Source organism: Geotrypetes seraphini, chromosome 2 (genome assembly GCF_902459505.1).
Source record: "Geotrypetes seraphini chromosome 2, aGeoSer1.1, whole genome shotgun sequence".
Classification (NCBI taxonomy): Eukaryota; Metazoa; Chordata; class Amphibia; order Gymnophiona; family Dermophiidae; genus Geotrypetes; species Geotrypetes seraphini.
Window position 1 is genome coordinate 379,128,957 of NC_047085.1, and position 17,596 is coordinate 379,146,552.

At 42.9% G+C, this 17,596-nt stretch overlaps 1 protein-coding gene across 1 annotated transcript in view; it reads right to left on the bottom strand.

The window, feature by feature from the left end:
• The window catches only part of TMEFF1 (transmembrane protein with EGF like and two follistatin like domains 1), a 436,679-nt gene that overhangs the window by 290,144 nt on the left and 128,939 nt on the right, over window positions 1-17,596 (bottom strand). Inside the window, exon 2 of the mRNA XM_033930653.1 lies at window positions 777-886. Within this exon, the coding sequence (XP_033786544.1) occupies window positions 777-886 (110 nt within the window). The remainder of the gene's footprint in view (window positions 1-776; window positions 887-17,596) is intronic.

Here is a 17,596-nt window from a genome sequence, read left to right on the forward strand (position 1 = left end):
TCGCCTCTTTTATGAAACTGTGATAGCAGTTTGTAGCACGGGGAGCTATGCAGAATGGCCCGCGCTGCTCCTGACGCTCATAGGAACTCAATGAGCATCAGGAGCAGTGCAGGGCATTCAGTGCGGGTCCCCGCGCTAGAAAATGCTATTGCAGTTTTGTAAAAGGAGGTCTAAATTATTTCAATTTCTGAAAGCACTCGTTTCTGGTTCTTACTTTTAAAAAATTATTTAATGATTTCAACTTCTGAAGGCATTCTAAACTTTAAAGTTGAAATATATATACAGTATATTTTAAAAGAAAGAACTAGAAAGGACTAATATGCAGTGTTTTGCCATCAAACCCATTCATCTTGGCTGGAATCTGTCTCACAGAACCCTGAGAGGGTAAAACGAGGATCCCTCAGATCTCATAGATCCAAAGCGAATGGCCTTGAAAAGAAAGCGGCCATGGTGTGGGGTCTGCAGGGATTCTCGTTTTAACTCCTCGTTTTAACTCACAGATCCTGCACACCTCATGGATTTTTGTTTTAACTTCTATAGATCTCACAGATCCTATTCACCCCATGAATCATCATCTTACCCCCTCCCAGCTGGAATCTGAGGTGTCAAGTGGCTTTCTTTCTATGTACTGTACATTCCTGTACCATTATTTAAGACTGTGAAATCCTTTAACATCCCCCAAATTTGAAGCAGAAAAGGTTATATGCATCTGCAAAGTAACTTTGTAATTTGAAATCCTGTTTTTGTAAGCATTTTTGGCCTGGCATACTGCTCACCTGGAACTGACATGCACATTTTATCCCATCACCGTCTTCTTTGCACATGCCTCCATATTTACACGATGATTCATCACATCTTCGCACATCTGCTTCTCTTACATTTAGCTCTGCAAATGAAGCCCAAAGATATAGTTTACTTTCAGTAATCGGGGGCAAGAGTTTCTCCTTGATAAAAGGATGACCTAAACAGAAAAGGCTGGGCTTATGCTTATACACTAAATTACATATATTATAACATCAAATATACTATGAACAAAGGTAGATGGCAAATGAATATTAAATCTGAGCACTGAGACAACCGGTGCACTGCAGTTGGCAATTAATATATTAAACATGACACTTAATGATGATGAAGGATAATCTGGAATGTTACCAAGTTATTATTTAGAAATATTTACATCTATAGCCTCTAAAACCAAAGCTATATTCTACAGGACCCTGCATCCCCACCTTTCTGTGTTTAGCAATTAAACTTTGTAAGTTTCCAAGTTTCCAAGTTTATTAGTTTTTAATATCCCGACCATAAAGCAAATGTCTGGCCGGTTAACAATGTTTTGTATAGGCTAAAAAATTTATAAAATGAAGTGAACGTAAATGACATAGACTAGACAAACTGGAAAGTGAGGAGAGTATGGGAAGGAGGGGAGAAATTACATAATTTAGTAAGAAAAGAGAACATAAGAAGCGCCATCTCCGGATCAGACCTTCGGTCCATCAAGTCCGGCGATCCGCACACGCGGAGGCCCTGCTAGGTATACACCTGGCTTATTTTATAGCCAACCATATCTTTATATGCCTCTCTCAAGGAGATATGGGGAGATGGGGAGGGGATAGAACATGAAGGATAGGGTAGCATTGTTGAGGCAAATACTTAATCGCGGTAAGAAGCAGAAAAAAGAGAGAGAAAGAAAGAAAAAGGAAAAAAAAAAAATAAGAGGAAGATTTGGGAGAAGCAAAAGAGTGATTTAGGTTCATTCGAAGGCATCTTGAAATAGAAAAGTCTTTAAGCTAGTCTTGAATTTGATTAAATAATCTACAAGTAAATAGCCATTAATACTAGAATGGCTGTAACTTGAACATCCAGCTTTCTAGGTTCAATACAGAGTAAGGCAGGCAGACCCTCTATGTGAGTGCTTGAATTTCTGCTAGGACTCAGTATTCTGCATGAGATTGTATGGGAAGGAATTTTGGCTCGTGATTAGGTGTTTATTCTGTTTATATAGGGAGACTTCTGGAGAGAAGGCAATGGCAAACCACTCCTGTACTCTGCCGTGAAGCATAATAAGGTGGATTCCTCACTGTGCATGTTGCCATGAGTCAGTAACTGACTCGGTGGCATGATCCATCCATTACTCTTCCTAGAGGAGAGCTCTTATAATATTCACGTTTGATATTATGACACAGGAAAAAATGAGTGGACCATCTGAATTTGAAAGGATTATGGACCTCCCACCTCTATGTGGGATTATTTATTTATTCATCTATTTATTACATTTTGGTACTAGGTAGTACATATGAGTAGGAAGGTCTGGAACATCAGGAGTGTTATGATGGTTTCTCTTGTGCTCTTGTATGTTTGATGCATGTGGTGTGGGTCTGAGCACTTCTAATATAAAATTTATAAATGTATAATGTTAAGATAATATATTACTTCTTAGAGAGATACCCTGTGTTTTATTGATAGACATTTATATTGCTTGTCAAGGACTAAATGGGGATATTCAGAGGCACTTATACAGACAATGCCACTGATTATCCCCTCTAAATGGCTTTTTCCTCACTGATGAAGTTAAGAAATGGGCTGGGAGGGAGTTAGGATAGAGCAGTGACCTAGCCAGTTAGCAGATAGACCCTCACCAAGCACATAAAAATAAAAATACGTAGCCAAAATTTGATCGACAATCCAAGAAGCCACTTAGATTGCGAGCCCATTAGGGACAAAGAAAATTTGTTTGGTAAGGGCCATCGACTCGTGCTCGAGTCCTAGTGACTTGTATTACATAGCTATAGTTTGGGTTCCTCTTTCTCACATGCATCACTTTGCACTATTCAGAGTAGTAAAGACGCAGGGGGATTGCGAAGATCTGCAACGTGACATAATCAAGCTCGAGGAATGGGCATCTACATGGCAGATGAGGTTCAACGTGGACAACTGTAAAGTGATGCATGTTGGTAACAAAAATCTCATGCACGAATACAGGATGTCCGGGGCGGTACTTGGAGAGACCTCCCAGGAAAGGGACTTGGGAGTTCTGATCGACAAGTCGATGAAGCCGTCCACACAATGTGCGGCGGCAGCAAAAAGGGCAAACAGAATGCTAGGAATGATAAAGAAGGGGATCATAAACAGATCAGAGAAGGTTATCATGCCGCTGTACCGGGCCATGGTACGCCCTCACCTGGAGTACTGCGTCCAGCACTGGTCGCCGTACCTGAAGAAGGACACGGTACTACTCGAAAGGGTCCAGAGAAGAGTGACTAAGATAGTTAAGGGACTGGAGGAGCTGCCGTACAGCGAAAGATTAGAGAAACTGGGCCTCTTCTCACTCGAACAGAGGAGATTGAGAGGGGACATGATCGAAACCTTCAAGGTACTGAAGGGGATAGACTTAGTAGATAAGGACAGGTTGTTCACCCTCTCCAAGATAGGGAGAACAAGAGGGCACTCTCTAAAGTTGAAAGGGGATAGATTCCGTACAAATGTAAGGAAGTTCTTCTTCACCCAGAGAGTGGTAGAAAGCTGGAACGCCCTTCCAGAGGCTATTATAGGGGAAAACACCCTCCAAGGATTCAAGACAAAGTTAGACAAGTTTCTGTTGAACAAGAACGTACGCTGGTAGGGCTAGTCTCAGTTAGGGTGCTGGTCTTAGACCAGAGGCCGCCGCGTGAGCGGACTGCTGGGCATGATGGACCACTGGTCTGACTCAGCAGTGGCAATTCTTATGTTCTAGCTCACTTTAAATATCCTCTGGCATTTGGATGCCCAATCTTCCAGTCTCAAAATGTCTTCTTGCAAGTTCACATTTCTCTTGTGATTTAACAACTTTGAATAACTGTTTGTCATCAGCAAAAGGTAGTGAGGGGGACATAGGAAGGAGGCACTGAGGGCACTTAGGACATGGGAAGTGGCATTAAGGACATAGGAAGGAAGGAGGGAGGGAATAGAAAGGGATAATTGTTGGGCCTGAGTAAAGAAAGAAAGAAATGGAAAAAAAAGATGCACAGTCAGAAGGAAATGCAACCAGAGACTCATAAAATCACCAGACAGCAAAGGTAGGAAAAATGATTTTATTTTCAATTTAGTGATCAAAATGTGTCAGTTTTGAGAATTTATATCTGCTGTCTATATTTTGCACTATATTCATCTATTTTTCTATAGTTACTGAGGTGTCTGTTTGGCCAGTCCATTAAAAATGTTGACACACACTCCTCTACATGCAAATGGCTTGCTTTGGATGTTTTTAATTTGGACTTTTTAAAAAAAATTTTAATAAAAGCAAAAAAAAATTTAGACGCCCAGCTGTACAAAACATCTAGCTGGGGCATTTTCGCAATAAAAAAGGTAGACATCTTGTGATAATGAAAATGGACATTTTTTTCCACGCGATTTTGGGATGGTTTTCTCAAAGTCACACAAGTAAAAACCCTGATGGATAATAGCCAATAATATCCACAAAATCTATAAGAACAATCCAAAATTGGCTAATACACCTAATCCCTGGGGAAAAAAAGTCTAAGAGAATGGGGCAAAACTACAAATGAATGAAATGAATAAATAAATAAATGAATAAATAATGGACATCAGTATGAGCCCTTCGTTGCTGAATGAACGTAGACCTCTGGCTCAGGCAATATCTCAAAAGGTGACCAGCACCAGACCGAAGTCTAAATGAGAGTAGCCTCATACATCATGTAGTCCATATATACCAAAAAGATATGTGCAAAATTTCACACCCTAATACATACAACAATAAATATAATAAATACTATAAATATACATATGAAATATAAAGTATTATATTTCATATGTATATTTCATATGTATATTTATAGTATTTATAGTATACTATAAATATACATATGAAATATAATAGTATTATATTTCATATGTATATTTATAGTATTTATTATATTTATTGTTGTATGTATTAGCAAAATTTTTGTCCACATGGTGCGCCTACAGGCATAGTGTATATGTTATGTCCTTTTAACCCCTTCTCCCTGGTGTTAAAAAGTCTATTTGGTTTTGGGAGGGTGTGAAATTTTGCACATATCTTTTTGGTATATATGGACTACATGATGTATGAGGCTACTCTCATTTAGACTTCGGTCTGGTGCTGGTCACCTTTTGAGATATTGCCTGAGCCAGAGGTCTACGTTCATTCAGCAACGAAGGGCTCATACTCACGGTATAGCGGTATATAAGAAATCAAATCAAATCAAATACTGATGTCCATTATTTATTCATTTATTTATTTATTCATTTCATTCATTTGTTGTTTTGCCCCATTCCCTTAGACTTTTTTTCCCCAGGGATTAGGTGTATTAGCCAATTTCTCAAAGTCGGACATACGTTCTTTCGAAAATGCCCCTCCACTTAGCCTCTTCCCTCCAGGCACATCTGATACTATTCATTCTCCCCTTTCCCCCATTCTTCAAATTTAACATCCCCTCTGATCTGTACACCACCCAGGCAGGCCCCCCCCCCCCACCTGGCACAAACTCCTCCTCCCTTCAAGCACAGCCACCCTCCCCCTAGGCACACACTCCTGCACAGAGGTGTAGTAAGGGGGATTGGAGGAGCGGTCCGCCCCAGGCGCCATCTTGATGGAGGCACCAGCACCTGTCCTCCTTTCTGTCCCCCCTCCTTCACAACCATCCTGCCATGCGTGTATGCCCCTTCCTTTCCCGCGTACCGCTATAAATTTTCCGGCACGAGCAGTATCATGAACTTGCTACCTACATCGAGGTCGGCTCTCTCTGACGTGACTTCCAGGCCCTGTGCCTAGGAAGTGGCGCAAAAGAGAGAGCCGAGCAAGTTCATGATACTGCTTGCGCCTGGGAAATTAAAGAGGTGCAGGGGAAAGGAAGGGGGGCACGCATGCAGTGTGTGGGGGGGTCGGGAAGGAGCAGGTAGGGTGGAAAAGAGGGCGGGGAGGGGCACCACTCACCCCCACTACGTCGCTGCCGCTGCAGCTCTTTCTCAGTCCAGCCTCTCCACACATCCCTCCAAGCATAACCCCTCTTTACCTCTCTGCTGCAGCACATTGCCCCTCACATGGGACCCTCACAGCTAGACAAACTGCTTCTAAGATTTGTCTTACCTCCCACAACCTAAGCTGCAAAAGCCTGCGAGGAGAAAAGAAGCTGCATGTCAGGTCTTACCTTCTACCTCCATCATTCGGGGGCCAACTGCAGTCTTTGAACTATGCAGAGCACCATTGAGCCTTATGATTATTCAAATAATATAGCTGGCTTTGAACAGCAGGGGGGAGTAGGGTAAGAGGGGCTAAGCTTTGGGTCTAGGCTCCAGAGGAAGGGGAGGGAAGCATAGGAATTAATATTGCCTTCTAGTCTGCACCAAAGGGAAATTCTGTGCAAGTTCCACAATGTGAAATCAAAAAGAACACTGTGGAGTGACAATATTCCTGAAATTGACTTTATTATGTCAAAGTTCCGAAAGTACAATAAAGCAATCCACATAAAAATAAAATGATCCATTAAAAAACCTAAAGGATCTAGTCCGCTGAAAGCGTAGGACCCAACACGATCTGCGTTTCGACAAGATAATCTTCTTCAGGGGTCCCTGAGAAGTCCGTGTTTCGACAAGATAGTCTTCTTCAGGGATCCCTGAAAAGTCCTTTTCAGGGACCCCCTGAAGAAGACTTATCTTGTCAAAATGCGGATTGTGTTGGGTCCTAAGCTTTCAGTGGATTAGGTCCTTCAGGGGTGTTTTTGTAGATCATTTTATTTTTATTTATTGTACATTTTAGGAACACTGTCACTCTACAGCGTTCTTTTTGATTTCTTCTGGACTTTATTCTCTGTGGATATCTTGGGGTCAGTTTTCTTTGGTTTTTTCTTGTTTGCACCACAATGTGAAATAGCACAAAATTCCCCCAGAAGTGTGATACCCCTACCTCTTTATCTGTGTTGCTGGTTTGTAGTTCATTTTTTGTCGGGAGGGGAGGGGGGAAGGGAGAGTTGTTATTAGTTGTTTTCATGTGTTTTATACAGCAATGTTCCTTATTTCTTTTTCTTTTTTTAATGGATTCTGATCTGTTCTGCATGTCTTGAATTAGTAAAAAGAATAAAATAAATACCTGTTCATCCTTAATTATCACTTTGGGATTTTAATAACATTGCCTTTACAATGGATGAAAGGAAAAAGCTGCTTCGGCTTCTAATAATAAGGAAATGGGATTATGCACTGCCAACAGTATCTTTGCTAACTGATATGGAAATTTTAGTTTTGGGTTTGTCTCTCTTGCGGTCTCAAAATGTTTTTCTCTCTCTTTCTCTCTCTCTTACTCCCTCCAGTTTATGAGAGATACAATCCGATAGGCTGATCCAAGTATCCCATTTTATAATTCATCTAGAAGAAAAGAATCAATTATCTACAGACCTGAAAGCAGCTAAAATTGTCAAGGAATACTTAAAAGCAATTAGATTCATACTGCTTATTTAGCAGCGTTTCAAATCTGTCACAGGCTGATAACCCCAAGGTTGGAACAGGAGCTTGTAGGAACATTTATACACGGTTACTATCTTTTACAGAGCAAGTCATTCAAAGGGGTAATAATTAAGTGGATAACACTAGAACCGCTATGTTAAAAAAGAAGAAATTCATTTCAGGAAATAATTTTTACTAATAAAGACTGCATTGCTTCCAAAAGTAAATTTGCATTAGACATTTACCTGCTAATTCCATAACACAATTGCATATACAACACTAGAAATAGTTATAGGAATAGTACCAGTTACATGCAGAACTTAATTATTTAATTGGTTCTTAAATGACACTATCAATAATTAGCTTTAACTAGCACTAATTAGCTCTAATTTGCAGTTATGCAGGTGAGTTATGATCCTATTCCAGTGTTTTTCAACCGGTGTGCTGTGGGAGTTTGGAGTCATTTTAGTAGCAGGGCTAATAATTTGTACCAGATCGCCCACAGACTTCTCTCTCCCTGCTGCCCCCAGCCAGTGACCCAATAGGGTGTGCCAATTTTGGAGATGTCATCATTTTAAAAAGAACTAGTGAAAAAATATTTTCAAAGAAAATGGTCTTTAATGAAAATTCATTTAGAAATCTTGAAAACCTGAGACTCCGATGCACAAAGCTTCAGAACCACAATATTAAGAACCGTGGTTTGAGCAATTTTTCTTTATCAGGCGTTGCTCAGCACAATAGCATACAAATTATATGCATGCTATTTGTGCGGAGCAGCCCCATTAAAAGGGGGAAGAACTGTGTCTGGCGCCTGCGGGTCCAGGAAGTGATGTCAAAGGAAGAGCTATTGCTGGCGCGACAGCAGCTTGGAGGTTGCTGCTCGTGCCAGGAAAGTTACAGAGGTATGGGAAAAGAGAAACAGTGCACACACGTGGCAGTGGGGGGTGGGGGGAGGGGGGAGAAAGGAAGACAGTGCTTGTGCCTTCATGAAGATGGCACCCGGGGCAGACCGCCCTACCACCACCACTCTTGCTGCTGGAAAATTACAATCCTATATGGGGGAGTCCCTTTAGTGTATCACAAGGAGAGCTCATTAGAATACTAATAAGCTCCTTGTAATAGGGTTCTCGCTGACTGCTATGAAGATCGGTAGCAACTACGGAGAAATCTTTTGAACATCGGGAGGAGAGTTTCCGTGCCAGTAAGACTGCTTTAATGAATCTTAATGGCATGGAAACCTTTTGAGCATCGGGGCCTGAGTTGTGGCCCTTGAGGATCATGTTTGCCCACCCCGGTTCATAGACAACGGCGCGAAAGACAAAAGCGCGCGTTGACAATTGAGCGCAGTGCGCACCGCCACGCCGCTCTAAATTACAGTTTTTAGGGGCTCCGACGGGGGGTTTTGTTGGGGAACCCCCCCAGTTTACTTAATAGACATCGCACCGGCGTTATGGGGGGTTTGGGGGGTTATAACCCTCCACATTTTACTATAAACTGAACTTTTTCCCTATAAACAGGGAAAAAGTGAAGTTTTCAGTAAAATGTGGGGGGTTACAACCCCCCACACACCGCACAACGCCCCCACAATGCGGCGCGATGTCTATTAAGTAAAGTGGGGGGTTCCCCCCCAAGCCCCCCCATCGGAGCACTAAAAACAGTCATTTAGAGCGGCGTGGCGGCGCGCGCTGCACTCAATTGTCTGGGCGCGCTTTTGACCTGACACCAGGGATACTTATGGGTGCAGAGAACACTAGAGGAGAAATGGGCAAACCGAAAGGGTGCTTTACATGTGAGTTAGGGTTAGGACATAAATACAGCTTCAAAAAAGTATGTTTTCAGCATGGATTTGAATACCACCAGAGATGGAGCCAGAGGATATATGAATAATTGCTCTTCTGTATGTGGTCTTAAGCTAGCATTCTATAACAGTAGATACATGTGGAACTGCCCTTACAGAATTCCTGCCTAGGGCTCTGTATATCAGCGCCTATCTTTAGGTATCATTCACTGAATTTATCCCAATATGATCACTGCATCCTAGATCAACTCACCTGAAGCTTCTAGCCTGGATTTTTTTTCCAAGAAAATCTTGAAGCAGCAATGCTGTTCGTGTTATATTCCTTCAGTTCCGGAACCTCAGCATCCCATAGCTCAGTGATTCCCAACCCTGTCCTGGAGGAACACCAGGCCAATCGGGTTTACAGGCTAGCCCTAATGAATATGCATGAGAGAGATTTGCATATGATGGAAGTGATAGGCATGCAAATTTGCTTCATGCATATTCATTAGGGCTAGCCTGAAAACCCAATTGGCCTGGTGTTCCTCCAGGACAGGGTTGGGAACCACTGCCATAGCTGCAATCCATCTCTTCACACCCTGTCTACGTGATAGTGCAGTGATTCCCAACCCTGTCCTGGAGGAACACCAGGCCAATCGGGTTTTCAGGCTAGCCCTAATGAATATGCATGAGAGAGATTTGCATATAATGGAAGTGAGAAGCATGCAAATTGGCCAGGTGGTCCTCCAGGACAGGGTTGGGAACCACTGTGATAGTGAGTGTCTGATTGATTCTACTGACCCCAATACAGTCAATCCGAGACTGTGTCCAGAGTTCAGGCATGGTCTGCACATAGCACTGATTGAAGAAAAATCGACTCATTTGTAAACAGAGATAAAGACTATTCTCTCGCTCACTCTCCATTTGATCTGTTTGGCCATTTTCTTTACTTGGCTTTTTGATCACTGGCTTTCTGTCATATTTCTTTCTTCAACAACAGGTTTGTCAAGGCACTAAGAGCAGGAATACCAAGTGCTGCCTTCCAAGCAACACCAAAAAGATTCACAGACTTTACTGGACATCATTTATTTATCTCTCTGTATGGAACATACACAACTCACTGCCTGAAGAATCACTCCTGATAGATGGGTGGCTGGAGCCTGTGTTGTAAGAATTGATTCAGCTACCTAGCTGCAGACGCTCTTAGGAATGGACCAGACTGTGCCTATCTGGCACAAAAGGTTGTGTTGCAATTTATTTTATTTTTTTTTATTCTTTAGTTATATTTTAACTTTTTGACATACATATTTGGTAATCAAAACATAGAAATATTACAATTCCAGCTTTCAATTTAACATCCTTTCAGACAATTCAAAAAATGCCATAGAAATATGTGCACTGAGAAACAACCTTTCAAGTTCAAAAATATATACAAGGAAAACAAATTTACTGGTTTTGTAAAATTAGTCCACAATATAGGAGGCTGGAGTTATGAATTAACTGAAATATCCCACTAAGAATTATATTAAGGAAAATAAAGATGTGACCAGGTGGACTTTGAACGTTGCAATTTATTTCAATATTCTCAGAATTTTCCTGTGTGTTTGGTGAACTGTAGGTTCGACTTTTTGAAATCTTTGTTTTCGTTTTACTAGGAACTGTTAGTTATGCAGAGGGGCATTTTTTTATATGATGTCCAAATCTGAGGTTGGACGTATTGTGGAACACGCACAAAAATCCAGTAGCAAACATGATCATTTTTGAAACAGAAAAATTTCTCTCTTTTTGTTTTGAAAATGGTCATTTCTTAGCTGTGCTTGTCCTCAGTGCGTCTATCTTTCTGAACCATTTAAAAAAAAAAAAAATGAGTCCAAAAGAAAAACACACATAGCAAGCCATTAGAATGTAGGAGGGGCCAACATTTTCAGTAGACTGGCCCCACAAAAAGCAGTGGGGTACCCTAGGGAGCACTGCGGTGAACTTCAGATAAAGAGGCCCAGGTACATATCTCACCAAAACTCCCTTATGGTATATGGCTAGGGTTACCAGATTTTCCGTTTGGAAAATCCAGACCCCCCTAGACCCGCCCAATTCCACCCATCCCTGCCCCATTATACCCCAGCCCCGCCCCCCAATCCTTCCTAGCCCAACCCCTCACTGCCTGCTCTCGTCAGGCAGGAGTGCACCACACATGTGCGCATGCGGCGCGATGACCGCACGCGCGTGTGATGTCATTGGGTGGCACCTGTGCACGCCCGACAGTGATTTTTTCCAAGCTTTTCAAAACTCGGACAAAGTGCCGGGTTTGGAAAAGCCATCCGGACCCCCAGACATGTTCTCAAAAGGAGGGCATGTCCAGGGAAATCCAGATGTAAAACCTCCAAAAGCCACCCAAAATCTACTGAACCCAACTATGCACCACACCAATAGCTTTTATGCCTGAAGTTGGCACCTAAATGTAGGTTCAGTGGGTTTTGGAAAGTTCACAGTTTCCTCCATAAGTGTAGCAGTTAGAGTGGGATATGGGCCCGAGTCCCCATCTCTATGGTTGACTACACTGCCCACTAGGCTACTCCAGGAATTGTCTTCCTGCTCTACTAGGACTGGCCATAACATCTGAAGCCATAACAGGCAGGTATGTACTGTTTCATATCTGGGGGGTGGGAGGGGTCAGTGACCACTGGGAGAGTGTTTGCGTGTGGGGGGGGGGGGAGGTCATGCTTACATCTCTCCAATGATCTTCTGGTCAGTTTAGGCACCTTTTTGGCACTTATTTGTTGTTAAAACGGGTCTATTCCTAAACGTAAAAATTGTGCCCTGGACATTTTCTAAGATGTTCAATTCTTGTAGAAAAACATCCAAATCATAAGCCCGCCCTAGTCTCAAACTATGTGCCTGTTTTACAAGGCCCACTAGCAGCTGCTGTGTGGTAACGGCCCCAAAGCCCATAGAGATTTAAAGGGCCACGCGCTCCAACATACCCCCTTTAGATTTAGATGCACTGCAGACAACCACCATAGAAATTCATCTAGAAAATGGGTTTTGAAAATAGCGAATTTGAAGGGTTTGGCAAGAAAAATGTTCATCTGCCCCTTTATGCCACTTTTTGGACTTTTTTTTTTTTTTTTTTTTTTAATGAGCCCCATAGGAAGTTTGTTAATAAGTTGAGAATGAAATTACTGCGTAAAGAAATAGTACTAATTGCCTTATTTGCTATTGCTATTTATATAATAAATGATTATTTGAATGGAAGTGTTTCCTGGCAGCATATTTATTGGCAGAGAACAGAGGGCATCTGAGACAAAGACCCAGTGGGACTAATTTCTTAGACACTGTTCATAGCACTACAAAATGGAGTTCTCACCTAGGGATAACGATAGTTGTTCCTACAGAACTAGGGTTGTGTTTAAGGTGGTGTGCTACTCCCTACAGTTGTCAAGGTAGCAATGTAGATGCAGATGCAGGTGAGACATGTGACCTGGTTGCTGAGACCCACAGGCAGCCATGGGTTAAACTCCAGGTGAACATTAATTTTTTATGTGATGCACTACATGTCATGGATATTGAGGCTAGTTTTCAAGTTAAAAATGATTCACAAGGTACATGAGTACATAAGCCCTGATTCTTTAAATGATGTCTAAATCACGAAAGAGATTTTTAGGGCTCCTTTTACTAAGGTGCACTAGTGTTTTTAGCGCGCGCTGCATTGCCCTGCGCTACACGCCAAGAACTAACGCCAGTTCAATGCTGGCGTTAGCGTCTAGCACATGGTCCAACTTCTAGCACAGCTTAGTAAAAGGAGCCCTTAGTGTCAGCCGGCGCGCTGCTGTGACGGTGATAGAGTTCCTATGAGCATCAGAGCAGCGCAGAGCATTTTGCATGCCAGCTGGTGCTAAAATCCTCTTGCAAAGTTTTGTAAAAAGGTGTGTGTGTGTGTGAGGGGGTCATTTTCTTAATTGGTATAATTGGCACTGTTAATTGTAAGAAGCATTACAAAAGATTTTAAACCATTAAAAAATTAATTAACTGGTAGGTGCCTAACTTGGATGGGACAGGATAAATGGTGTGTATATAGCTGAATTCTCGGCACCACACATATTAATTCTTTCCTGCCCCCAGGAACATCTCTTTTTAACTGAGCTAAAAGTACAGGTGTTGAGAAAGCAAATAAATACTTTTAGCTACTCTGAGGGAAAATATTTTCACCCAGGGACATGCAGCCCTTTGAATATTGTTCTTCCTATGGGGGGCTGCTAAAGCTGGAGGATAGTTTCTGAATCTCTCTTTTAATTGGTACTGTTATATATAAGCAGAATATGCATCAGCCTAATATCTGCATGGCGGTGTTAAAGGTCAAAACAACAGTGCCTTGGTTTACTTTGAGCCATAGTGATTGAAGTATCTAAGCAGAGAAGGCATAAAAGCTGTACATTAATATTATTCGGTTATCAAGGACTTCTTACTACATTCAATCCTAGAATATTTCTGCTATTTTCTCCACCCTTGCAAGACTGTTTAAAACCTCTCATTATTCAAAGTCTGCCTTTCTCCATTTTTTGAGGGGTTATGGCAGTGTATCACAAATTGTGTGCCTCCTGAGATTTCAGGTGTGCCACGGTACACTGGGGAAGAGGAGAGATGCCGGAGTCAGCTGACTGTCTACAGGACGTGCCTCTCGTGAAGAAAGGCACGTCCTGTAAGCAATCTCCCGACGCCGGCACCTCTTCTCTTTGCCGGCCCTCGGCGCAAGATCCGTTTGAAGGGCCTTTGCGCATGCGCTGATGTTGGCGCACTGATGTCACGCACGCGCATGATGTCATCATGCCAGCGCACTTCTGAGTGGCTCAAGCCGGGCATACCAATGCATAATAATCTGTGTGTCAGAGAGGTAGGTCTACAGGTACTCAGAACACAGTTTGCTAACTCATGCTTTTAAAGCGAAGATACTTATCTGTAGCAGGTGTTCGAGTACAGCAGGACACATATTACTGATGGGTGATGTCATCCAATAGAGCTCAGGTAGGGAAACTACCTAGCATTCTAATTTTTCTAGAAGCCTTTGGCTAACTGTGCATAGATGTGTACTTTTCTGCCTGCTTCAGCTCTGCAGGACCAGGCACCAGAATAAAAATGTTTAGAGAATACAACTCCAAGGGGAGGTGGGAGGATATGTGTCCTGCTGTTCTCGAAGAACACCTCCTACAGGTGAGTAATAATCACCATTAAAGATAAGCTTTTGTTCTAGACCAGGGGTGTCAAAGACCCTCCTCGAGGGCTGCAATCCAATCAGGTTTTCAGGATTTCCCCAATGAATATGCATGAGATCTATTTGCATGTACTGCTTTCATTGTATGCTAATAGATCTCATGCATATTCATTGAGGAAATCCTGAAAACCCGATTGGATTGCGGCCCTCGAGGAGGGACTTTGATACCCCTGTTCTAGACAGTCCTTATTGAGTATCACGAAGTCCTTTGTGGCCTTACAGAAAATTAATTATCTTAAACCATGTTTGGAACCTCGTGCATTGAAAACATTAATCAATGCCTTAATTCTCAATTGGCTAGATTATTGCAATGCTTTGCTTATTGATGTACTTCTATATTCACTTAGACACCTTCAATTAATTCAGAAGACTTCCATGAAGTTAATTTATAAGGCTAAAAATTGTGATCATATGACACCTCTTCTATATAAACAACAATGGTTGCACATCCAGTACAGAACCCAATATAAAATTTTGTGTCTTCTTCATAGAGTGCTTTCTTCTGGATACGTGTGAAATAGATCCTTCCCCAATGGAGGATAAAGATATCTGATGCTAGGCTGCATTGTAACCACAGTGTGGAGCAAAACTGAAGGATTGTTGTTGAAATAAATAGTGAAGATGGGGATGCTGCTCTCTCAGAAGATATCCCATTGAGGGATTTACACATGGAGTTGCACCACCCTGTTCACTCTGTCCACCAGATTGCTGTTCTTGACCGCCAGGTAAGTGGTCCTGAGTACCATGCCTTGACTGGATTACCACACTAAAGTCAACTAAACTAAACTAAAGCTTAACTTTGTTTACCGAGTCATCATTCTGAGAAGGCTCGACTCAGTTTACAGCAATTAAATAAACAGGGAATGATTTACAAATGATAAATAGAAGATAATAGCAAAATTTCAAAAGAATGAATTTTCAAAATATTTGGCAAATAGAGTAGCTTTTAAAGATTTACGGAAAAATTGAAACGAACTGGAACTCCTTAAAAAAAAGGGGAGATCATTCCAGAGTTGAGAGAATTTAAAGACCAAAGATTGACTGAAGATCTTAACTCCTTTAATCCCTTTTTTAGAAGGAAGGGAGAATTTAAATTATTGGATACCTATTGCAAAGGAGAATCGATACACGCTCCAAAATAAAGGAATAAGAGGATTAAAGATACCATGTAGAATTTTAAAAGAAATACAAGCGCATTTAAATTGAATTATAAAATAAACTGGGAGCCAATGGTCAAATTTATGTTTTCCAAAGATCATTTTCACAGCAGTATTCTGAATTAATTGTAATCTATAAAGACAAATTTTTGTAATGCCGAGGTAGATAGCGTTACAGTAATCAAGATGAGCTAATATAATTGATGAACTAAGATAGAAAAATGACGGTGATGAAAAAGATGTCTAACATTCCTCAGCATTCGCAAACTAAAGAAGCATTTCTTGACCAAGGAATTTATTTGGTCCTTAAAGGAAAGAGAAGAATCAAAAAGGACTCCCAATATCTTAGCAGAGAACTCAATTGGTAAGGAGGACCCAGATACCAGAACTAAAGTAGGAAAAAGACAATCCAATCTTGGAACTAACCACAAAAGCTTAGTTTTAGTTGTATTAAGCCTATATCCTAATGGCTTCTTGACATAAAACATATGAGCCTATGCCTCTCTGCTTGTTGACAGAACATTTAAACCTGATTGTCTATTTGTATAAGGTTGATTTGTGCTTCAGTTGATCTCTGAAAGTCTTTACAGCATTCCAAATAACCTATAGCTCCAAGAGATTGATGTGAAGCTGTACCTCCTGGGCAGACCACTGATCCTGAATGTGAAGCCCATCTACATGAGCTCTCCAGCCCAGATTTGTGGAGGAAGAATTTTGAATGATAGTCCTACCATCAAATTTTGCCAAATTATCCACTACAAGAGCAACTCTCTGAGATCAGGGGTGACAGTGTGGACATCTGCTAGATTTGCCGGGAAGCTGGTGTCCATTCGGTCACTCTCAAATGGAAGCATGCCATGGGTGTGATATGCACAGTAGAAGTCATATGATCTAACAACTTCAACATATGTTGAGCTGTGAACTTCTGGCTTTGCCGAACATGGTGGATAAAGCTGACAAGGGTGTATGCTGTGGTGGATCCTCCACCACCACCATTCCGCTGTCAGTCAGTGTACCTCAGGGCTCTGTTCTGGGACCACTTCCTTTTTCCATCTATACCGTATTTTCGCGGATATAACGCGCGCGTTATACGTGATTTTACGTACCGCGCATACCCCTCGCGCGTTATATGCCTGAGCGCGGTATACAAAAGTTTTTAAACATAGTTCCCACCCCGCCCGACGCCCGATTCACCCCCCCCAGCAGGACCGCTCGCACCCCCACCCCGAACGACCGCTCGCACGCGCTCCCACCCGCACCCGCATCCACGATCGGAGCAAGAGGGAGCCCAAGCCCTCTTGCCCGGCCGACTCCCCGACGTCCGATACATCCCCCCCCCCCGGCAGGACCACTCGCACCCTCACCCCGAAGGACCGCCGACTCCCCAACAATATCGGGCCAGGAGGGAGCCCAAACCCTCCTGGCCACGGCGACCCCCTAACCCCACCCCGCACTACATTACGGGCAGGAGGGATCCCAGGCCCTCCTGCCCTCGACGCAAACCCCCTCCCCCCAACGACCGCCCCCCCCAAGAACCTCCGCCCGTCCCCCAGCCGACCCGCGACCCCCCTGGCCGACCCCCACGACACCCCCACCCGCCTTCCCCGTACTTTGTGTAGTTGGGCCAGAAGGGAGCCCAAACCCTCCTGGCCACGGCGACCCCCTAACCCCACCCCGCACTACATTACGGGCAGGAGGGATCCCAGGCCCTCCTGCCCTCGACGCAAACCCCCCTCCCTCCAACGACCGCCCCCCCCCAAGAACCTCCGACCGACCCGCGACCCCCCTGGCCGACCCCCCTACCCCCCTTCCCCGTACCTTTGGAAGTTGGCCGGACAGACGGGAGCCAAACCCGCCTGTCCGGCAGGCAGCCAACGAAGGAATGAGGCCGGATTGGCCCATCCGTCCTAAAGCTCCGCCTACTGGTGGGGCCTAAGGCGCGTG